General features: G+C 41.1%; 1 protein-coding gene across 13 annotated transcripts in view; it reads left to right on the top strand.

Moving 5' to 3' along the window:
* NFIA (nuclear factor I A) overlaps window positions 1-25,359 on the top strand; it is a 392,763-nt gene that overhangs the window by 48,032 nt on the left and 319,372 nt on the right. For 8 of the 13 annotated variants that reach the window (XM_082453621.1, XM_082453620.1, XM_082453614.1 and 5 more), the window contains one exon: window positions 22,359-22,433. The exons of the other annotated variants lie outside the window; for them this stretch is intronic. In XM_082453621.1, the coding sequence (XP_082309747.1) occupies window positions 22,359-22,433 (75 nt within the window). The remainder of the gene's footprint in view (window positions 1-22,358; window positions 22,434-25,359) is intronic. 13 annotated transcript variants of the gene reach the window in all.

Below are 25,359 nucleotides of genomic sequence, written 5' to 3'. Positions count from 1 at the left end.
GTAGAGTTCCCTGTGCTATACAGTAGGTTCTCATTAGTAATCTATTTTATACATAGTATCAATAGTGTATATATGTCAATCCCAATCTCCCAGTTCATCCCAACCGCCTTCCCCCCTAGAGATTGTCATACAGAGTGAAGTAAATCAGAAAGAGAAAAACAAATGCCATATAATATCACTTATATGTGGAATCAAGAAATGAACCTTTTCTGTAACATCAGCTCAAAACAACAGAGGTCAGTACCGTCATCACAGGTAACTTAGTGGTAATTGAAATCCTGTAAACCTCAAAAGTGGTATGCTTTTGGCCTGGACGGTAAAAGGAGGAAGCTAGTTGAATCCATTGACTAACTCTGTCGCTGGCTAAAAACACAAACAAGCAGAGAAGGGAGGAACAAAGAAACAAATCTGTTCCTCTTTTAGAAGGAGTTGGAAGATGAGGAGTAATACAACACTTTAGATATGTATGTTAAAAACTTACAGCAAATCATAGATCATACTAAAGGATTACTGAAGTTTAGAACATGGCTGAGGGTATAGATGTCAGATTTTCTTAACACAATAGTGAGTCTTTTGTTTCAGAATTCACTCTTGGCAAGAATCTCCCTACCACTGCGTTAATTTCCTGTCGATCTTTCATTCAGCAACAGAACTAGAGATGGGGAGCAGACACCCCCCACTCCAGGCTTTTTAAGACCGAGCTTTGTGTAGATTAAAAAGAAGAAAGAAAAAAAGAACAAACTTTTTCCAAACAAGATGTCCATGTGCTTTCTTTAAGATCCTGTGTGTGTGCTTAAAATGATCCTTAGAAAAAGCCCTCTCCGTAATTTTGAACCTCTCCTTTTTCTAAAGACTTTTATAGCCATTTTTTTCTTCCCAGCATGTGAACAGATATGTAACTGGAATAGATGTTGCTTTGCTATTTACTTAGATTGTTTTAAAAGGCTAGCTGTGTGGAGGAATGAGGAAGGAAGGGAGGCGGGAGTGGCTGGGATTTATTTGTTCTGTGCAGACCTAATGAGTGCAGTTCTTAAAAAATAATAAATATTTATATGTGATCTTAATTTTTAATGAGTCTCAGAAACTGGCTGGTAAAGAAAAGTGTATGCAAAGCCATATATATTAAACTATACATATTGTAAATACGTGCATATGTACACTAGAATGTTTTAGGAGGGAAAGGACATTATTGGTCTTGTTCACTGTTGTTTTCCTAGTACCTAGAATAGTGCTTGACACATAACTGGCACTCAATAAATATCTGTTGATTTTTTCAAAAATGAATGTAAATAGGCAGCATCGTATAGTAGGATAGCATTAGATAAGAATTCAGAAGACCTGGAGTCTGCTTCTGACACTGCCATTAACAAACTATGTGAAGTTGCTTAATTTCTTAAGGGAGTCACTTAATTTCTTTGCTCCTCCATTTCTTAAAAGTTGGAAATAATAGTACCTGCCCTCCTTGCCTTTGAGGTTTTTTTAAAAATAATGATTAAATGATATCTAAGAGATACAAAAGCGCTTTGGAAATTACAGGGTGATTTAAAGATGTCTCTGTGTGTGTGTGTGTGTGTGTGTGTGTGTGTGTGTGTGTATACAGGTACAGAAAATCCTTTATCTCTTGCTTCTCAATTTCTTTTCTTAGGAAAATCAGATTATTTAAATCCTATTATGCCCAGCTCTCCTCTGTTCTTCCTAAGCCTCTGTATTCCATTACCTCCAGTAAATCAGAAAAAGGTGGTGAGTCAGGCTAGAGTGGAAAGCAAGGTCTGCTGTTTTCTGATGTCCATTTTACTCTGTGGAACTCTAAAATCTTGAGTGCACGTATCTCATGAAGTTTCTTACCTGTTTCAGCTTTACAAGATATAGCATAGGATGTGGAATAGCTTAGATACGACCACTTCAAGATTCTTTCATGACCAAGTTAAAATATTTATTAGTTGTTAATACTAGATTGATAATCATGAATTTAACATGGAGTCTGCCTAGATAATGAGTATCATGGAATTAGCTCTAAAGGTATTTTTTTAAAAAGTGTGTGTGTGTGTTAAAAATAATATGTCCTGAAGCTGCACACCTGGAAGGGAGGGAAAAGAATAGAAAGTAAAAAGTAAGTAGAGTGGTATTAACAAAGAGAAAAGAGATCATCATCATCAGGACAATTGTTCTTCATTTTCGAAACTCTTCAAGGCTTCATTCATTCTCTACAGTTACTTTTTGAATTAAGATTCTTAAATTTCAGTGTCGAGTACCAATTTAGGGTGGCCATTCATCTTAACGTATTGCCTTAAATTAGGAAGAAAATGGTGTGAAGGCTGCAGTAGACTTTAATAGCATGGTAGAACTTCAGATTTGGAAGCAGGCTGTAATAGCATCATAGAAGTTTTAGATTTTAAGAGACCATTTAGTCCAGCTACTCTCATTTGGGTCTTTGAAGAACTGAGACCCACATGGCCCAGGCCAGGAATCTTTTGGAAGATCATGTGACCCGTTACTTTAGCATCAGGACTGTAGCCTAGGTCTTCAGATTTCCAGATTCTGACTATTCCTTCCTTTTACTCAACTACTTAACTTTCATGAAACTAAAACAATCGTATAAACCCCCCTTAGAAAAACCTTCCAAAATATTGTAAAGGTTGAATGCCTTGGCATTACATGTGCTAACAGCAGTCACTTAGGTTTACTGAGCAGGAAGCCTCACTTTCAGATTAATAAGAGTGATCTCGAATGTGCCATCACTGGCCAGACATATCCATAGATGACACATTTTAAATCTGAAAGAATATAAGTAATCTCCCCCTCACCCCACCACCACCCCCGCACTCGTTTAAATGACGGGGGCTATTGAAAACCCTCCACTGTCACTTGCATCCATGTGGCTTAAAATATATGCTGCTTATTGAAAGAGTTGTTCAACTTAAACTCAGGAGATGTATTACACCGTGTAATATGCCTGCATTTGTCCATGCATTCTTTTTGGAAACCTGATCTTATTTATGTCTGCTTTTAACAGATAGGCTAGGTTAAGTTATGTTAAACATGTTGTACCGAGGCTTGATTCACTGTGCTGCCGCCTGGCTTTCTTCCTTGATTAGCTTTAATCAAACTCTCCACATTCCATGACCTTAATAAAGCTATTTTTCCTGACAACTGAAGACTGTCTTAACAAGCATAGCTCATCTGTGCTGAAACTAAGGCTGAGTTAAGATGGGGTTTAGGTCCTCATTAAAGTCCACAGCATGGAGTATAAGAGGAAATGATGAAATGGTGCTCACTGAAACATCTCTTCTTTAAATTTAATTAGACAAATTATACGCAAACCAGTAGATGCCCTGGGAAGGGAATCAACATTAGGGCTAATAAAAAGCTTGAATAGTATAAAAGGGCTCGGGGGAGGGGCTGTAGACCCTTTCTAACACTTATGAGAGAGATAAATTAACACCAATCGCTAAACATAGAAACTAGATGAATTTAAATATTGATTTATAAATTAATTTTATGATACCGTTCTAAGTGCAAAAATGCAGTTTATGCTTAAATCTCTTTTAAAGTTTGTCCTGTGCACACATATGCACAAAGTATTTTATGACTATATACATTAAGTATACATACACATGCACTTTGTATATGAAATGTATACACTGGGAGACACAATTATGGTCTGACTTAGGAGTTTCTGAGAGACCTAGGTTCAAATTCTAGAAAGTTCCCCCATTTGCTCTTTGTGTGTGTGTGTGTGTGTGTGTGTATGTGTGTGCAAGTTACTTCACCTCTGTGAAATCCAATTTCATCATTTATAAAATGAGCGAAATGGTTCTTTTCCTGGAGAGGCTTTATAAGAATTAAGAGAAATTCAATTAGATTATATGTATAGAATGCTTGGCACAATGCCTGGCACATAATAGGTGCTCAAAAATAGGTGTCCATATTTAAAAGAAACTTCCACTTAGTTAAGGGTGGTTTCAAGTGAACTATCCTATAAATATGTGAGAATTGGATTATGAATGTAAATATTCTACACATAGTTTTATGGATCAAGGTCATTTTAAGGGAAAATGCTAGAGGACAGAAGCTCATAGATTTTGGAAAGAATGGTGACTCAAACTTAATAAGTGAATTGTTTGGAGCCTAGAGTAGCCAAATGGAGAGACACTTCAGGAAGTTGAAACACTTATTAAGTGCTGCATGCTAAGTGTCTTGTATTCCTTATTGAAGACAACTCTGCAAGGTAGGTATTATTCACCTAATTTTACGGACAAGGAACATGAGATTCAGAAGGGCTAAGTGAGCTATGTGTTACCACGGTGGAGCTCAGGGTTGACCTGGCTCAGAGTGCTTGCTCTCTTTCTCTTCATCCTTGGATAACTTCTCAATGCACTTATTCTGTGTTGTGTTTAACCCTCAGTTCCATTGCTTTGGGACTGTGGTTCTCAGCCTTGACTGCCCTTTTAGCATCACCTGGGATGGGGTCGGGCATGAGTATTTTCTAAAGCTTCCCTGGTGATTCCTGGTGTGCAACCAAGGCGTTCGGATATGTCTACCTCAGGCGTGGGTGTTTTGGTTGTCCCCAGTTTTAAGCCTAAGTGTCATCAGTGATTTGTCAGAGTCAACTATGATCCTCCTGCTGGTTTAGAGGAAGATATATAGAAGGCCTAAAATCTTTTCTAGTTGTGATAGATGTTGCTTATGCATTAATTAGCACATAAAAATTAAATATTCCCTATTCTTACTATTAGCTCATTTTCTCTTTTTTTCTGTTTGAAAAAGGCTGAATTAAATGGAGTGAAGATTACAGCAAAAAAAAAAAAAAAAAAAGAAGAAAAAAGAAAAAGTGATTAGGGCAACTTTTCCCCTCAAGAATGAAAGAGTAAGACCATCCTTTTCTTTACTTTTAGTAAAACAAAAATTATTTACAAAATACACTGACCTTTACCCCTACTCCCTTGAGGTGGGAAGAGTCTTTGTGGTCAGACTGATCTGTGGTCGAACCCGGGCTCTCACTTTCTAATACAGAATTAGTCATTTTAAACTCTCAGAGTCTTGGTTTCCTAATCTATAAAAGAGAAATAATTCTTAGCTCATTTAGTTACTGCGAGGATGAAATGAAGAAAAACAATTTGCAGAGGCTGGCCCAGAGCCTGACCTGGGTAGCTTCTGTTGTTAGGAGACACAAGTGTCTTTGGATACTGGTCAGGTTGGGGGTTTCCAGAGAAGGCTCTGTGGGGCTGGTGGGCTCTGCAGAGCAACGAGACCTGCAGTTGACTCTAACTGAGGATGCTTCTATTCAAAGAGATCTTTTTCTTTCACCTAAGAGATCCTGGGTATCTCTTTTACAGACCAGAAAGTAAGAAGTTAGGGTACTTCCCTGAAAGCCGGTCTGGGAGTTGGTAGCTGATAGGAATTAGTGACTCCCTAACTTGAGATTTCATAATATTCTCGCTCGCTTCAATTCTGAGTCATTGGTGCCTGCTCTGGTGGCATTGTTAATGAACTCAGATGGTTACTGGGAAGTGATCTTGTCGTTCCTTTTGCCTTCAGGCACAACTACATTGAAATTACCCCAAACAGATGTATTCCATGCTTCTTTAAAAGACTATGTAATGAGCTTGACTATGAAGAAGCTCATTCTAATTTCTAACATTGATAAGCATCAGGTTAAATATATTTCTACTCCTGCCATCTTCCTTAGAGGTATAAAATTGTTTGTATACCTCTCACTTAAGGATCTTTACAAAGAAAATTTTGCTGTCTGCTAATGGGTTGAGTTTGCAGGATGTTTTGAGAACTCAGTAGAAGAGTAGCTAGCTCTCCCTGCACTTCCATGACCCGGTGAAAAGCCGGATGTTAGGCTCGACCAAACTGAATGATAACCAATAAATAGTGATAGGAATATCCAGAGAGGTAGAAGCCTTGAGACCACCTACTCCCTAAGCTTCGAATCCTTATATGACCCTGAGACAGCCGGTCAGTGGGGCTGCAAGGCTGAGGTAAGTACTGAAAATTGGCCAGGGTACTTTTTTTTCTTTTAAACATAGCTCCCTCCTTTGCACCTTTCTGTACCTCTGCCCTGAAGGCTACGCAGCCTGTTACATACTGATAGCTAAGTAAAAGCAATCAGCATTCCTTACTACTGCCTACAGAAAAGACCTAAATTATTTGCTGACCTCCAGGCTGTTGGTACATATCTGGCTGGTATTTTTTTGCTTGTTTGGGGGTTTCTTTTGGGGTGGGTGGGTGGAGGAAGGCCAGTGTACAGTATCTAAATTTACATTATAAAAATACAAATTTTGTTCTCCAGAATAAGAAATCATTTATAGTAGACCTGCACTGTTCCAAGGCTAATGACAAATTATCTTGTTCTTAATATGCAGGTGCCTCCCCTCCCCCCGTAGCTTTATATATTTTCTGTAAGGAAAAATGCTATTTATAAAGTAACCTGGGATGAGAATCCAGTGATAAAAGGGATAAGAACATTTTTCAGACTGCTTCTTGGAAGGTAGCGTGGGAAAGCTCATTCCAATAGGCCTCTGGGCATCCTGGCAAAGTTGGGAACAAAATTGGTAAGAATGAAGTGAAAATGGATGAAAATCCTCATTTTCTGTTAAATATAGACAGGCTAGGAATGGGGCATCCTGAATTTAGAATGAGAAAGTTCCTTGTACAAAGGAGGAAACATAATTTGACAGCAGTCCATGTGAAAACAGCCTAAGAGTGTAAGTTGACCGCAAGATTAATAGGGGCCAGCAGCGTGACAGTGTCATTCCCAAAGCTGATGCTGTGTTGGGCTGTGGTCTGACCACAGCTGGAATTTTTTGCCCAGTTTTGGGCATAAAATGTTTAAGAGGAACGCCAACAGAATGGAGATCTGGATGCTCATGGATCAGGAAATCATATCATAGGAGGGGCAGGTGAGGAAAGCGTGGCTATAAAGTCTGGAGGAGAGATTCCTTAGAATGACCTTAAGAACACGCTTCAATATTTAAGTGTCCTGTAGGATATTCTCTGTTGCTCTGGAAGACAGGAGTAGGAGTTTGGGGCTTTCTCTGGAGCCTTACACACACACACTCCACATGAAAAGATGGAGACAAAAATCTGGGGGTTACCATCTTGTACTGCCTGACCCATTTTTCCAACAAATCTGCTCATCTTCCTGTGTTTCAGAATCAGTGTCTGTCACCATTTTTCACCCTGTCATCCAAACCAGAAATCAGGCATCATCTTTCACTCATCCCTTTCCCTCAGGGAGAAAAACTATTGCTTGTAAAGTCAGCACCCATGGTACCAGGCTTCAGTTTATCTCCAGTAACTCAATTGCCAATAGCTCTTGATAGGGAGGCAATAGCATTAAACTTGAGAATTTCTAAAGAGTTTTGAGCTATTTTGCTCTAAGTGATGCCAAAGGAAAAGAATACTAGCTACTTGCAGCAGAGGGGAAAAATCTATATCCTTTTGGGGGGCCAAGCTTAAGTTCTCTGTGACTCAGCACACTGACATTCTGTGTGACCCTAAATCCCTTCTGTTTCCTGATCTGCTTGTCTTGACCTGTTACACTTCCACACCAAAGTAGTTTCATTAACACTGAGATCATGCACAGGAGATAGTAGCTAACTGATGTAATTAACTGGTGTGTCAAAGGCTATTGGTTATTGCATATGCAACTGTCTTTCCCGGTGGGAAGGTACACTTTCTGCTGACATAATAGATCTGCAAAGATACCCAATTGCCAAATAATCTGCTGGGTGATGGTGAGGTGTTTGTGGTGATTCCACTTATATAGGCAGAATGGTGGGATCATTTACTCTGTTCTCCCAAAATGCAGCTGGCTGAAGGTGCTAATTGTTCAACAGCACAGCAGAGGAGAAGGCAGTTTAGTTTGGGGCCTTGGTGAGGTCTTCTCTTCTTTTTTTTAAAATCTGTGCTTTTGGCATGCTAATGCACGCACTTAGTCTCTGCAAGAAATTTCCGTTTAAGAAAGAATTTAAAAACATGAAGTGCTCAATCCATATCTCCTAAACAACTAAAAAGACTGCAATTTCAAATGAGAAATTATGTTGCAAAGAAGAAAAAAGTTGTTTATTATGGCTCAAAATTTTAATCACCCAAGGGCTGTAAAGTTAAAAATAGACAATTCTGCCTTCTGTTTATGGTAAACTTGGCTGAGTCCCGGCAAATTTCAAAGCTGAACATACTGTATGTTATTTTTGCTTAATTTTAGATTCCACATTTTAAAATTATTTCTTACAAGAAGCATATTTCAGGATATAAACTTAGCCTGAAGAACGGTATTCTTGATTCCAGCCCATATTGAAACTCCTTTGAAAATAGTAAACTATGGTTTTGGGATTTTCCTATTCCCAAGAGTCCAAATGGGTACCTTTCTAAGTCTTTTACATTATGAATGAACACAGGAATATGAAATCGTAAAGGTTAGTTTCTGCTGTCTGGTTCCTTACTTGTGATTTTAGTTTCCTTAACAGTATAACTTGATGCAAACACGCTAACTTGCACGAAGTCTTTCACAGAGGGAGGGGTGTTTTGTTTCGGCGCTAGAGTTTCAGGTGTGGAGGCTGAAGACAGAGAAGCTCTTTGGCATGCAGCAGGTGTCTGCGTGGGTGCCAGGAGCCTCAGAGAGCACCTGGGAGAGAACCTCCCAGCTGCAGCTACCGGACGGTGCAGCTTCTCTTCTGATCCGCTCGCACCTGCCCTGAGAACCGCTCCTGTGGTGACTGTTTGGCCCAAGAGCAAGTAGGCTTGTTGACTCAACCCTCTTCATGCCTCCTGAGGGAGGAGGAACACCTGGCTTCATCTCTTTACATGACTCTTGTCGATTCTTGCCCCTGAGCTCTTCCAGAGGGCACTTCTGGACCTTTCCTCCTAAGGTTTTTAGAGCAAGCCCTTTGGGGCGACAGGAAATCTAGGGAGGGGATTTTTTTTAACCTATTACTCAATGTGGCATCAGAGAATCAAACCCTCCCCGCAGAGTGAATGGCATGCTTAGTAAATATTTGCTAAATATTGTTGGGCAAACGACTGTTTACTGAAGATCAAGATTTCTGTGATGGCTCTGACAGAGGTATGTTTGTGATTCGGTTGATCGTAGCTACCGTTGAAAAATTCTTACCATGTGCTGGACACATATCTGAACACTTCATGTATGTTGTTTCTGATCTTCCTAAGAACCCATTGTACAGAAGGGAAAACTAAGCTTTACTACGTTAGGAACTTGCCAGAGGACATTGAGCTGTCTAGAATTAGCTGTGTAGAATCTGTACTTAGTAAGTACAGAATTAGCACTGATTCCATATTCTGTTCAATATGCCATTTCACCATGATTGAGAAAGGCTGTGATAACAGGACCCATGCATTGACACCAAACCTCTGAGAGGCCAAAGGCTTTGTCACAACATTCATTAAGATGCTCACGCCCTTAATCACGGGAAGATTTCCCAGGCCCCAGTCAGAACCTGTTCACGCTTAGTTTGCACACAATTTTAATAAGGTTATCTCTTTTTCAAGTACACAGCAGATTTATTTATTTAGTAATTATTTTCTGAATGCCAAACATGTGCCATGTATTCTTCTAGATACAGAGAACAAAAAAGACAGAATTCTTGCCCTTAGAGATCACATTTGCAGGTTTATACATCGCTGGTTCTCACAGTATGGTCCCCAAATCAGCATCACAAGCCTCACATGGGGACTTGTTAGAAATTCATATCCTTGATCTGAATTCTAGACCCACTGAATCAAAAACTCAGGAGTTAAGGCCCAGTAATCTGTTTTTAAGCAAACCACTGGTCTAGAAGGCTTAAAACAACGCTTTTGTGTTCCTTTGACAGGCAGCTCCGTGGAAAACTTTTGTCTCTAGATTTATCCCCATCAGTGTGTGTGTATGTGTGTGTGTGTTGAGGTCTTAACTCACCCATTCAGTGATGGGCCCTTGCTGGGCTGAGGCTTGGGGACACTCGTCCACAAGAATTTGAGCCCTGGAATTCACACGTAGCTGGATTCAGATTCTTTCTTTGCCAGGCACTAGCCCCAAGAACTCCCGGAACTGCTAAGCCTTAGTTTTCTCATTGTGACAGTGAGGGTGATAGTAATGGGACCACACTTAGCACAGATGCTTGATACAGAGAACATGCCCAAGAACTAATTAGAATGTTTTTCTGTCTCTAGGATCTAGCACTTGGCTTGGCACAGGATAGGTGCTCAGGAAACGGTCTTGGAGAAAATAGATGGATGTTTATTTTTCCTTTGCGTTAGCCATTAGTGCAGGCCTGCAGCTATTTAATTCCTACCCTTTGTCCATCTTTAGTGGAAGAAACCAGGATAATGAGACCTGGCATCAGAACATACCTGACGTACAAGGTCCTTTTGGAAATGTGTGTTGCCTGCCTCAGTTTAGCTGCTGCTGTTACTTAACCCTCACCGATTTAAGTGTCACATTGCCTTCTTCCCCTCTGGCCCTTAGCTTTGGGATATTTCAAATGTCTATAAAATTTCATTTAATTAAGGGGCTTCCATATCTGCTTGTAGATATTTTTTTCTTGAAATGCTGGTGGCATTAATAGTAAATCTAAGGGAATCAAACCTTTGCCTGTTTTGTGCCATTTCAGCACTAAGCCAAGGAGAAAAACTCTCAAGGAAATTAATGCTTCGCTCAAGCATGGTAGGAACACGGAGCTAACACACTGCCATATAACCTGGTTTCACCGACTTTCCAAATTTTTGTTTTGCCCTTTTTATTACATGTCACATTGTATGGCTAAAACCAGAAGTGCAATTATGAGGAAGATGTTTTCTCGAAATCTGCAGAGTCTGGCCAATCAGATAACCTTTCAGTAGAAACATTATCCACCGGAGACTTAGTTGTTACTCACAAATAGATTATCTTTTAACTCCAGACTTTCACTAGTTCACAAGTATTACTGAGCAACTACTATGTGCCAGGCATTGTTCTAATGCTGGGGATACAGCGCTGAACAGGACAAAAATCCCTGCCCTCCAGCTTCTTGGCTTCTTTCTTTTTCACACAAGGGACTGCGTGTAGGTGCCTTGGGAGTAGTGATTTGTATGCAGAATCTGAGCCTGCGGGTGGGCTGGCCATGGCAGAGGCAGTCAGATATTAATTCCCTGGATATTAGGTGACTGCTCACCTATAAGCAAGTCGAACCACTTGTAGTATTTTGCACCTGTTTTAAGTTTTATGTGTGAAGGTACGGTCAGTGTCACTGTCATCGTTTCTCTGCTCAGGCACATCGTGGTGCTTGGATTTGTGGGGTCAGGTCAGTGCTGATTTAATTCAACTCTACTTCCTATTACTGCAAGCCCTGTGTTTAAGTTTCCTATTGCTGCTGTAACAAATTGCCACAAACTAATGGTTTAAAACAACACAAATTTATTTTCTTATGATTCTGGTGGTCGGAAGTCTGAAAACCAGTCTGGTGTCCGCAGGGCTGGTCCATCCAGGAGGCTCCAGGGGAGATCCTGTTCTTTGCTTCTTCCAGCTTCTAGACGCTGGGTTGGTGTTCCTTGGCTCACAGCTGCATCACTCCAATCTCTGCTTCCTTCTCCCGGCTCTTAGTCCTCCTGCCTGTCTTGTGCAAGGAACCTTGCGATTACATCATTGGGCCTACCTGAATAATTCAGGATAATCTCTGTACCTCAAGATCCTTAACTTGATCACCTTTTGCCATATTCACAGGACCTGGAATTAGGACGTAGCCATTTGGGGGTGTGGGTCAAGGGGGGGGGGGTCATCATTATTCAGCCACCCACACCCTGTCAGAGTCCAGTGTCCCTGGGTTCATTAGCAAATAAGCCAGTTTTGTTGAGTAGTCTCTTCTGGCCTATGAAACCCAACCCAGCAGAGTACACTCTAAAATGCAAATACTGCTAATTATGCAGAGTTAATTATACTTGCTTCACTACCTGAAAACCTCCTTAAATCATTCCGGTTTCTTCTGCAAGACTCAGCTCAAAAACCCCTCCCCCAGGAAGCCTTCCTGGGCTCGTTTGACGCTCTTCATTTGTGATTCTGTGGCGCCCTGTGTTGTGTGTAAGTGACTACAGGACCACACCTTCCCTGTTGTAATTGTGTGGATTTACTTGCAGCCCACTGCCCCCCTAGCCTCTCTCCTTCCCCTAAATGGTGTACTCTTCACAGGAAGGTACTGTGTGTCCTGGGCACATAGAAGATATTTGATAAAAGTTTCTCTTTCGATGAATGGAGATTCTCTTCTCTCATATGTTAAAAAAAAAATTGTTTTGTGTGTGTTTCACTTAATTTCATTTGAGGAGGTATTCACTAGAAGTTGAAAGTGGAGTGCAGCCAGCCTGGGTTGTGGAAGGACTTGGCATCATGTGGCTTGTCTAAATTGTATGTCATGGTTTTAGGACACCTGACTGTGAGTGAGTTCATGGAACTTAGGGATGCTTCTTTCCAGGTGAATGTAATCCTGAAGTTACGCACCATTCTTTCCTCTGTGTCACCAGAAATCTACCGTAAACCAGGTAGGTTCTGAATATTTGGAAATAATGATGTAAATCAAGGTGAAAGGCTGAGTGAATCTTTAAATCTAAAATTAGTTTCTGTCACCAAAGAACAGATTCTGTGGCCTGGTCACTTTTAGGGTTACTCTCATTGGGAGTCAGGTTTCTGGTAATTGAGATATTCTACTTTATTTCAGTTTTCAAAAGTAACATCTTCCTGTGTGGAAAAATCTGTGAGTCCTATACAGTTGTTGTTGGAAGATCATTTTGCCTTCTTTTACAGTATCCAGGCTGAGTTTTTTCTTCTCTGTAAGTGGACCTTGGGCTTTCTGTGTGGCTGGAAAGCATGTAATTTTCATTTCTGTTTCACGTAGTGGTGCTTAATGATACCATGTGAATTTTTACGGTCCCAGCTGCACCGAAGTGTGTGCCCTGAAATTTCAGTTGTATTAAGAACATACCTTGATGTGAGGGCTGAAACTGGAGAAATGGGAGAACACAGGGTTGGATCTATATATGTTGCAGTTAATATTGATGAGTGGGCAAAAGTCCAACATTATCCTAGGGGGCTTGGCTAATGTTCATTGTAAACCAGTGCAAGGGAGTCCTTCCCCTGCAGGTGTGAATAGTTTAATTTAGTAGGTGGATTAGGAAGAACAAGGGGTGTTTTCTTGTGTTCCAGTTTACATGACATGTTGACCGTCAACCAGCTGCATGAGGTATAGCTCGTCACTGAGTGGCGGTAACAGATACCCTGAGACGCTGCTAACCCATCTCGATTATCTCAAGGATCTAGCGTCATGCCTGGTACACAGTAGGCACTCATGAGCGTTTGTGAAATGAATAGAAGAACGAAGGAATGGTCTCTGAGGCAAGGCCCCTTAAAAATACTGGCCTCTCTTTGTCTCTCTAGCCCTGTTACTACTGCCCACCTTCAGTATATTATTTGTATTGATAGCTTGTTAAATATTCCACATTCTTTCTTGCCTTTGGACCTCTGTACCTGTCATTCCCTCTGCCTCTAACCCCACCCTCCCTATCGCCTTAGTTTGGCTAATTCCTGCAAGAACTTTATGACTTGGCACCTCCTAGAAGACTTTTAGAAGGCATCATTGCCGGTATCGAGGTGAACCTTTGGATAACAACAGGAAGACACTGACTAGTGGAACTGTTGAAATCTGTGTCTGAGCCTTCTTTTCGGGAGCACGCGGAACACTGTCAGGTGTGGAATCGTTTGGATTACATCTCCCCAACTCTACTTTATTGGTACGTTCCATTTTGGAATGGGCGAAACATGAGTCTGTAATAACAGGAACAGAAGTCATCAAGTTAGCAGCAGGTTCTACTGTGTTTACAGAGCATCAGTATCAGGGTACAGAGGACGATGGAGAACCATTGATGAATTACCTGTAGTCTGACTGATACCAAAGGGACTAAGTAGGCAAGAAGAAGTTGAGAAACTGAACCATTCCCTTTCTAATGAAATTTAGAAAGTTGCGTGCATAGTAGGTGCTCAGCCAACATTCGCTGAGGATGGAAGAATAAATAAATCAAGTTACTTTTTTCCTTTTTTGGGCATTATGTTAAGATTAAAAAAAAAATCCTTAGATAGTCTCTTCCACTCTGCTCCTTTTTGCACACATAGCCCTAACCTCAGTCTATACTTAGTGCTTTTGCTAAAACTGACTCATCTTGTTTCTGATTGCCTTCGTGATATGAGACTCCGGTATCCATGGGAATGGTGTAAGGCTGTATTGCTTTCATGCTTAGAAAAATGTAAACCAGAAGGGCCAGCTGTTGGTACCGGTACCAACTAATTCCTGAGAGCTATAGGGCAATCTCATTCTTACATTCTTAAGCCAGTGTGGAAAACAGCGTAATCTCTTGGGAAACTAATCAGCTTTTGTGACAGATAGAAGTGATTCAAATCTTGTGTCTGCTTCTGACAGGCTGTGTGACTTGGGGCAAGCTGTTTAACCTCTCTGAGTTTCTTCACCTCTGTTTTTTTCTGTTTTGTAAAATGGGCGGGGTGGGGGGACCCTATTAACTCACAGGGTTCTTTGACAATTAGAAATGATTTTGTAAGTGTCCTAGTCTATATTCGATGTTCAGTAAATGGTAGATATTAAGACTACTATTACTGCTATGAACCAGGTTGGCTACAGGCCCTCCAGAGTTGCAGTGAGGACAAGGTTAGAGGTAACCACCGGGATCAGGGTGGGACAGCTGAGTTACATTTGAACAGTCTCTCCGTGTGTGCTACGGAGATTGTCTTATTTTCCTCTGGGGAGAATTCAGGTTGGTTTAAGAAAGGAACTGACAGTGTCTTCCTTATGTTCTGGGTGTTTCAAAGATGGCTAGAAATTGGTACTAGTTGCTAAGGAAGAACTTTAAAAAATATAGATGTGAGGAGACAAGGTGGCGTCGAGGCAAGAGCACGGACCCGTGTTCCCTGGGGCTCAGCTCTGCGCTCTCTGCCGCGTCCCTATCTCTCACTGTGCTCTTCATGTCTTCCCTGGCAGTGCGCACACTGGACCAGACAATTATCCTGGCCCAGGCAGGTGCTTCTTCCTGACTGGGAGTTAGTATGGGTGGCCCCAGCTGGGCTGGTTTTATTGTTCCAAAAAGTGTCAGCAGAGAAATGGCTGGACGTTGGAGTGTCCTTTGTGGTTTGACATTTTGGGGAACCCTTTACCGGTACAGTGTACCTGGCCAAAAAGTCTTCCAGCTGAGAAATTCTGTGAGTTGAAACGCTTCAAATAAATGTCAGCCAGGAAGGGATCGTCAGGGTAAATTAAAAAATTCTCATCTGTCTCGGCTGTAGCAACCGCTCAGACCGCTGGACTTCCTCGGGGTATTGACAATGCTTGTCTTTGAATGGGGCATGAATTTCCCAGCTTCCTAGGAGCAACAACAACAACAACCGTTCCCCCAACAAACCCCAGGGTGTCTGAAGCTCCTGCTCTCTTCTCGAAGAGCCGATCGAATACCCTTCTGTGGGCTCAAGAGCTATCAGCAGTATTGAACAATTAGACTGGAAGGAAGGGTTGTGAACAGTGGTTCCCTAAAGGCTCGGAAATTAACAAAGGCCATATTAGTCAGTCCCGGGAGGAGGGGGATGAAGAGAATGGGGGCTGGGAGGAACAATTCAGAAGTGGAGACGGTGATTGGAGGGGTTTGTTTCCCAGATAGTTTTCAAAGAAAAGAGATTTGTGTAGTTTGCTGTGGGGCTGAGAAAGCAGTGCAAAACCAGTTGATGTTCTTTTTTGTCCAACAATTACTTTTCTCTGGCACATTTTTTTTTTTAGGCTAACAAAGTGTCTTCCTTCCTTTTTCATGGTCATTGATAGCAAGAGCTTAAGGGCTTTCTGCTTCCCAGGGCTCAGGGTAGGGTAGAGAGAAGGACACACATAAGAGGGAGATGACGTTTTGCAAAATTTCGTGAATTTTGTCACAGACAAGGAAAAACCATCCAGTGCACAGGGAAGGCTCAGGTTTTCATTTCGGTCTGGGGGTGATTGATTTCTTTCTTTCACGGGGCTGATGGAGGAGGTCAGTGTCTTAGAAAGGGGAAGAAGCCAGGGAGAGGAGAAAAGAAAGAAGGAGATTTATGACCTTCTGCATCCCAGCTTTTATGTCATGTAACCATTCCCAATACTGGAAGTTCATGACACCCTGAGAAACAGCCCTGGAACTCGGAGCAGTGATCTGCATGCAAAGGTGAAATTAAACAGTCCAGCAACTGCTCTGATTGAGAGTCACATACAGTCCTCTTCTAGATCCCGAGTGCTGCTTCTCTTTAGTTTGCCCCCTCAGCACGGATTCTGGTGTTTCATGGAGTTATGAGACAGACCACCCAGGGCCACTCACGTTATACGGAGGATGGTTGACGAGGTGCTTAGAGAGGAATTATTTCAGCAATGGGACTTTTCCATTATTCTTTCTGTAATCAGCCCTCTGCACTCGGCACATGGAAACCTTCGCATCTGTCACCAAGAACACTAAACTGATAAGGTGTTGCTCAGAGAGCCCCTACCCTGGTCCCATCCCCTGAGATAACAGTAGAAGATCTCAAAAAGTGTTAGGATCTTCCATTTTTATTCCATGTGGCTCCTTAGGTAACATGACCCAATGTGGCCATTAAATGACCCTGCTTACACTTGGATGACTCGGTACAAAGCAAATTTATGGTTGTTTATTCTCTCCTCCTATCAGCTATTAGTGCCTAATCATATGGTCTATCGATCATGAGATTAATCGCCTGCTCAAAGAGGCAGCAGGTCTTGTGGAATGCTGCACTGCGCCAGACTGAACTTCAACCTTTTATGCAAACTGGAGGAGTCAAAATCATCATTCACTGCCTGAAGCCCCTGGTCCCTGGGCCTCCTGAACCCCAGGAGGTAAATCCCTGCTTTTTCAAACCGTGTACTTTGCACTTCCTTTCCTGTGTAAAACTTCACCTCATTGATTCAGTCAGGCACTTGTAAATAAAATCCTTACATCCTATAAGTAATGACCTAAGCTGAAAATATGTGGGCTCTATTATACAAAGCCCCATAGTAATGCCATAATTAAAAGTCTGTCAGTATTTCTATTGGAAATTCTCGTTCTGGAAGATTTATAACTGGACCATTAAAGTTTTCTTGGGCTAAGACTTTCCACCAGTGTCATGATCTGAGACCTTTTTTTTTTTTTTTTTTCTTTTTGCGGAATATGTTTCTTTAAAGATATCAATAATAAAGCCCAGAAGCATTATGCCATAGTAGTCCATACCTACCAAGGTTGGACACTTTAAAATTTGAGCACGGCATCCCCTAAAGTGGCTTCTGTTCCCCTTCTCTGTGTTCTCATTGCAGTTTTTTGAGAACAGAGCATCGTTATGTTATCCTGTTTGTGCTGTATTGTAATGTTTGTTTCCTGGCCTGTGTCTCCTACTCTAAGGAGAGTGAGGGCAGGGACCTTACATCATTTGTCTTTCTAGCCCTTTTACTGGAGAGCCGAACTGGGTAAGCTGGGTTTGTTCAGTAACTGCCTTTAAGGATGGGAATCGGGAAACTTCCTTTCCAGTCCTGACACAGTCATTTAAGGGGGGGAGTAGATTCAGGCAGTGAATGTAGGCGAGTCACTTGGCTTCTCTGAAAACAAGTTTCCTGATCAATGAAATGGGTGTATTGCGTTCAGGGCTGGTGAATCGGTATTCTGTGAGTTGAATGCTGCCAGCCCAGTTTTCAGACATTTGAATCTGAACGCCTTTAGATGGAATCTGGGCTTTCTAGTCTGCCATAATCCCCGCCGTCCCCTGTTGTATTATATTGTATCAGCAGCCTGCTTTAACCATTTGCCTGTATGGCCTGTGTTTACGATTCCTTGTAGTTACAGATTTATAATGGGGTCTTCTGTTTTGTTGTTACAGTAAGGGTCGAAATCTGAGATTCAGGGATGCCTTTGACTGTAATTTTAATTCTCTTAACTTCCTTTATCAGCAAGAACCTCAACTGTTATTTTTCATTTCATTTTGGAAAACTTTTGTTTTCCAGACAAACTGCATTGGTTAATAATTAATTTGCTTTCCCATTTTTAAAGCACACGGTCATCTGTAACTGAGCACGCAGATACACACGAGCTGAGAGTATGAAATCGTTTTTGTGTGATGAGTTGGGTGCTGTTTTAGCAAGCTTGTGCCGTTGTTTTGTGGATAAGCATATAGTTTCTATTTGAGGTTTTGATATACTAAAAATAGCTCCTAGATCTTCCTGCCTTTTTAGACACATGAGGGTCCAAGGACTCTAGCTGAATGCTTAGCTTATTCTTTTGTGAGTTTCTGGGCTACCCTTGTCCTCAGAGCTTCAAGTAACTTGTTTGTCTCCGTATGCAGTCCACGTCTTAATTGTCTCATTACGGGTCAGCCTAGAGAAGTCTCTGTAAAACCTGTCTTTTATATTCCATAAGAGGAAAAGAGCTTCCTCATATGAGTTTACCCAAAGGCCCTCGTTTCCATTTTCTCCCTTTAGTCAAGAGCATTTTAGAAGATTTGTCAGAAGGAGAGGGAGACAGTTTGATACTTGACTCCCAAGCTAAGGAGAATCCTTTCTTTCTTCTCAGCTGAGGCTGTTGTTGAATATTGAAGGTTGAGAATTTAAAAGCACACATTTAAATAGAGCAAGTTAAAGATCTATAGCATAGAAGTAACCTGCATGCAAGCCAATCTTGAGGCTTGACCTTTGGCACTTAAAGTGCTCAACATCACGCAAAAGTAAGGGGCTTTGGAAGATAGCAACCTGGTTTAAGCAGATCACCACGTGGATACTATTAGCAAGAAGAGGCAGTGTCTGCATTATGGCTAAGAGCTTAGAGTCTGGGGTTCCACTAATTTAGGTTTAGTTCTGTCTTGGTTCCTTATCAATTCTCACTTTGGAGAGGTTACTTAAAGCTCCATAAGCCTCAGTTTCCTCATGTGTAAAATGGGGATAATAATAGCTTGTTGTGAGGAGTAAATGAGAGTAATTCACATGAAGGATTTATACTGTTCGTCACAGAATAAACAATACTAATTATCATTATTAGCTAAGACATAATTGAAATATATTTCTCAGCTTTGAGTTGTTCTTTTTAAGAGGTTAAAGATATGCTTTCTTAAGAGTGTTCATACTCGCTGGATCACCTACCTACATTTCCAGGAAATCATATGCTTCAGCAGTCCAAATGTGCCGCTTTCAGTTTTTTCATGATGTTCGACCTTAAAAATCTAAAGTTGAAATCTTCTCCGTTACATTTTCTTTTCCCTCCAGATCAATCCAAATTCAAGTTTCATTGCACAAGTTTCATGGACCCTTATTAGCATTAATTACTGTCGGTGTGCTGGTGAGAGTCCTAAAGTGAGTGCATTAAGATTTAAAGCCCTTGAGAAAACTTTAAACCCTCACGGACTGAGAGAGCTGGAAGGGACCTAAGCGACCCTCTCCTCTAAGCCCCATTTTACAGATAAGGAATGTGTATTCTACAAGGTAAAATAGGTTTTGAACAGGGACTGTCCTACCTAATGGCTTTTTAATTTGTACTCTCCCTGGAATCTGCACTCATTTGCCATGTTATGATTATGTTCTTATTGTGGGGATTGTATGTATTTATTAGAGGCCACTGAGATGTAGCACTGGGCATTACTTCTGTGGCAAAGGCATGGGGGTAGTAATCATTAGTAATGGATTCCATTATTTGGGAGAGCATTTTACTGACTAGAGAGAATTCATTGCGTTGATCCATCGTGCCACATTTGTATTATACCAGGTAGTCTAAAATGATATTCTCTAAACCGGGAGGCTGAAAAATTGTCCCGTCTTGGCAGTTATCCCATCAGTAAGACCTTCCTTTTACTACTGAAAATACATAGTTTTGTTGAAAGAAACCTTTTCACCGGTCCCCAGTGCCCTGAATGTGTTTAAATCCCTCACTACTGAAATAGGAGGATTACTACTGCTATCATTGTTCTAAAACAAACTTCCTTTTGGACGATAACAGCAGCGGGTAAGTCAGATGTTGAAGAAAGTACCAGCTTAACTTCAGTTTGCTTTAAAAGGGCTTCCTCTTTAATTGACAAGTGTCATGTGTAATAGAGCATGGCAACTCACATAGAAAACCATGGGCCGGGCTTCCTGCTGGGGTTGGAGTTCTTAATGAACATACAAACTGAATACACTGAGGCAAAAAATTAAAGCGCCCCAACTGTGGGCCATTCATTCTGTTCATCCTGTGGCCAATGTGGTGATTAGCCCCAGCCACACCGATGGCCAGAGAGACCCGTGTTGGTCATGCGGCTGTTTGGTAGCTGTGAGCTAGGGTGACTGTAGTCTTTCCTAGTGACATTTTGAATAACAGCACAGATCCTAGTGTCATATCTAAGGAATAAATATATTTTTTTTATTCTTTTTTTTTTTTTTTTTTTAACATATAGGCTATTTTTGGCATATACCTCTTCACAGAGTGGTGGTTTTCTGGAGCTCTGGCCCACTTGCTAACACTTTGAAGTTCCCTCACTTAGTAATTCCCTTTTCCTTCCCTTCACTCCCCAAAAGAGAACAGAGCCGATTTTTCAGAGGTGATGTTTACAACAGTTCAACACACTCGAATAAGCACTTAGAATAATGTCAATAGAGGAAGGGAAAAAAAAGGGCATATTATTATCAAATTAAGTAATGGATGGGCAGTGATATTTTATTTATTAAAGCTCGTCGGAGTACCATTGGAAACAGAGGACGTTGGTTCTGAAGTGCACAGATTAGAAAGGAATGTTGAGTTTGGAAACGTGGCAGCCTGCAGCACTGTGTATGGTTTAAATTAAACCTTTTTTTGGAAAGCAGAATTGCTCTAGGCCACATTTAAGGGAAAAGCTACAGCAGAGTGAGCTGGCTGTGGTTTTTCTTTTACTCTGTAACCGGCCCACTTTCCCTTGTTTTAACACAGAAAAAAGACTTTGGACTCCTTCAGACCAACCACATAGCTCCTCTGCTGACCACAAAAAGGAAGCTTTGCGTAGAAGCCATAGGATTAATACCCACTGTCTCTTAACCCAACAGAGTGTGAAAACTTTTATAAGAGATTTCTCTGGGCAGGCTGACACTGTAGTTGGACTTGAAGCATTTTAAATCAAGAGCGACTTTGAATTGCGTTATGCCACAGTGCTCTGTAAATTGTTATGTGCGATCTCACTGTTAAAAGTTATTTACATCAGTCCCCAGGTTTCAGAGGGATAAACCACTAACAGCTTTGTGTATCTTGAGAAAGAACTACAAGGAGAATTAAAGACAGACCTATGCCAAATTATCTCAGCGTAGGTAGATCACAGTCAATCAGATTTTATCGTTCCTGGGCAAATGGAGACCGTTGGCTCTTGGTGGAAAAGCCTTTTAATCTTTGAAAATAATAAGATTAAGATTGTGGATTCTATTAAGTCACTTGATCAGCTTTATTAAGTCATCACATTATTTTTCAACTAGGTGAGAAAGCTTCCTTTTAATAGATGTGCATCTTTCTGAAATAATTTGTGCGTTGCAGAGGTGTTATTTAATATGCTGGCCCGCCCAGGGATTATAAGTGGCTGTTTCTGTGTCCTGAGTGTTCATTTTAATGATTGGAATCGCACCACCCTGATTAACTAATCCTGTGTTTGCACAAAGCCACTGTGAAATGACCAAACAAACAAAAACAAAACAAGAAAACCCTTGTGTGTGTGTATTTCTGTTTACAGAAATGTATAATCAATTCCTAATCAATTCCAATTTATGTCGGTTCCTAGGATTGATACATTTTAAAATAAGTCATTTGCATTTACCTTTTGCCGTGCTGAATTAAACAACTTTTCACAGGTGCACTGTATCAGCAGTCTGGTTTCTGTTCAACAGAGAATCCCAGTCAAAAGAATTGATTTGAAAAGTTGCAGGGAAAAACCGGCATACATGTTTCGGGACTGTGGTCTTACAGTAACCACTGAGTTAATCCTTGGGTGACGGAGTGTCGCGAGAGGGGTTTCTTTGCTGTCATTAGAGAAATTGGTCTGTGTAACACTTCCTGTGTGTGAAGAAATGCAGTTGTCATCTTGCCTAGACCATTAGAACAGTATTTAAATACTTCCAGTTGTGAGGAGCCTTACATTTATGGTGGTTATTTTCCCAGGTGTCTTAGCAGCAGCTGTTTTGTGCTTTCCTGGACTTAATAGTGGAAGAATGTGGGAAAGAAATGGCGTACTTTCTGGGTAAAATATTTTACCACCCTGGAGTAGCTGCATCTTGATCTTCTTTCATCTGGGTAGAATTCTACTGTAACTAATTGAATCCATTGATCACTGTCTTGTTTTTTTTCCATCTTCTTCTCAGAGGATTCATTTCATAGGGGTCTATACATCAGTCAAGAAAATGACTACAGAGGAATTACCAAGACTGGTAATAAAGGTAATTTAACCTGGTATAATATATTTTTTTAAGGCAAAACACTCTTAATTGTCCTTTCCCTGGTGAGAGTTAGCTTCTTAATTAGGCTCTGTTGGAAAACAAGTCAAAATAGGACACTGACCAGTACTTTCAGAGAGGGAGAGAAAAGAGGGACGAAAAGGCATCGATCTTGGAATTAGATGACCTGGTTTCTAGGCCTGTCTATACCAGGGCTTTTCAAACTTTAATGTGCGTATGAATCAACTGGGGAGGTTGTTAAACTGCAGATTCAGACTCAGTGGGCCTGTGGTACTCCCTGATATTCTGCAAGTTTCTCTGCAAGATTCTGACAAGCTTCCCTGGATGTCCATGCGGTCGGACCCCAGACCACACCCCAAATGCCAAGTATCCGTTAGAGCACGTAACTAACTTTGTGGTTTTGGATACACCATTTAACGACTCTGCATCTCTGCTTCCTAATCTCTAAAATAGGGAGGTTAATCTTTGCTCTCCCTACCTCATCAGGTTGTTATGAGAATCAAATGAGATAATGTAGATGAAATTTTAAAAGGCTACACAAGTATAAGACACCAAGGATCTTTGTTTATAGATAAAGACATTCTTTGAATACCTTTCCTCGAATCACTGTGAGCTGCTCTGTGATGGGAAGCGCCCTGAATTGTGAGAGAGACTGGAATCCTTCCTTCCCTAGCATCTACTCTGTGCTGCCTTTGGCCAAATCAGTTCACCCTTCTGGTCTCTCATTGTCTCATCCTTAAAATAAGGGCTCGGCCTGGATTAGTGGATCTCAAAGTGTGGTCGCAAGACCAGCAGCGTCGGCGTCACTTGGAAACTTTCTAGAAATGCAGATTTCCAGTCTAAATTTTGTGCCATCTCCTGTCTCACAGGCGGAGAAGAATTGGGAGTTCCCCAAGGTGTTCACTGAGCATCTGGAAAGGAGGGATGAACAGCCGGGGGTTTAAGCCTCACCTCCCTGGAGGTCAGAATAGATTATTACTGCATTGACTTATACCTTTCTAGCTAATCCCAGCTTTGGGGCTGCTTCAGTGGCCCATGAAAGCTGATTGAGACAGAGCAGAACGTGCAGACCCGGGAGGTTCTCGTCCATCCTCCTCTTTCCCCTCCTGCTCCCCTGATGGTTGTCAGCCTAACCCAGCACCATCTTACATTTTTCAGACTTTTCGAGCACTTTCACAAAGATGATCGCAGTCTATTTGTGTAGGGTAGCTTGGCGTGAGATGAGAACTGAGAGTAAAATACATGATTTTCTTAAATTCATTTACAGTTAGACTTCACATACCTGCAGTTTTGGGTTTTTTGTTTGTTTGTCTTTACATTTGGAAATACATCTGAATATTACAACAAAAGCATTAACCGGCCTCCAGTTGTCCAAAGTAGATTTTATCAAGTTCAAGCGCTAAAGCTCATGATCTTTACGCTCAGCAGGGACCCTCAGTGAAGCCTAGCAACGTCTACACAAGTCTGATTTTTTTTTACTCCACAGCAGCAAATAAAGCCATAACGGGCAGCTGCTTGAGTCTGGAGAGTAGAAACAAACAAGAGGTGTTAGCTGGCAGCTGAGCAGTGAGGAGAGACTTGGAGATGCTGTCAAAAGTAGAGCAGGTAGGAGGGCAAGATAGATAGTAGCTTGAGCCCCTCTCTCTATGTGTATATAGGTATACACATGTATACATATATGTATTTCTGTGTGCACTATAATAAGTATATATATATAGTGCATATGAGTATACCTGTGTGCATATATATATAAATAAATATATATGGTATACAAATGTGTATATACGTATAAATATTGTGTTGGCAAAAAAGTTCGTTCAGGTTTTTCCATTACATCTTACGAAAAACCTGAACAAACTTTTTGGCCAACCCAATATTTGCATTTTTATTTTTATATATGCACACACACATATATTCTATATACTAATATTCCCAAATAGTTCTTTGGGTATTTACTGTAATGGAATACTGATGTAACTCACGTTCTTAATATCTTCAGGAACTTAAGTTTCTGTATGTAAGAATATCAGTTACCAATTACAGAAGGTTTCTCTTTAAAATAAGTTAATGTAGAAAACAAATAGTCGTTAAGGAGATAAATGTGAGCCCTTTGCCAGTTCGTAAAATCATGGACATCTGCAATTATGAAGAACCTTATAGATCATTTTATCCAGTGGTTTCAGATTTTCTTTAAACAGAGGTCTTTTCTTCAGAACTAAATTCATGGGGAAGTGTGCGCTCTCTCTCTCTCCCCATATATATATATATATAAATTGAAAAAGTGTGTGGGTACTGGGTCTCTCTTGGCTTTGGCCTTTCTATTCTTTCTTCCAGAAGCAACTTCTGTTGGAATTGACCCCTAGGGCAAGGAATCACCTGGGAAACTTGTTATATGCATATTATGATTCTGTAAGTCAAGGGTAGGGCTTGAGACTCCGCATTTTTAAATTAACTCCGGAGGTGTTAAACATAACACTGACCGCAATTTGAGTAGCAAGTCCCTGGGGGAATCTGTGTAGACTGAAATCCTTCAACCTCTTCATTTTATAAATGTGAAAAGAAAGACTTGGACTTAATAATGCGTTGCCAAAAGCCACATGCCTAGTGAGGGTCTTCTGATTTCTGGTAGGTCCTCTGTTCTGTATCCTGCCTGGAAGGAATGGCTGTGTCCTACCCCTTCTGGCTGAATGAGGTAGCCCAGTACCAGGGTTCCATTGGCTCTACCAGGGCCCTGCACAAACTTATCATCACTATAGACGATGCTGGGAATGCGTTCTCTTCCAGTCTACTCTCTGGCCCATGGAAAAGCAGTACTTTGAATCAGACCCCATTTAGGGTGGAACATTCTGATTAGCCAGCAAGGGCCGTTAGGCCGGTTGCCGTGGTGTCTGCTGCCACAGCAGAACGG

This window comes from Balaenoptera physalus, assembly GCF_965194825.1.
Source record: "Balaenoptera physalus genome assembly, chromosome: 1".
NCBI classification, from domain to species: Eukaryota; Metazoa; Chordata; class Mammalia; order Artiodactyla; family Balaenopteridae; genus Balaenoptera; species Balaenoptera physalus.
Note: the sequence above shows the minus strand (reverse complement) of the source record. Positions and strands in the feature narration are given on the sequence as shown.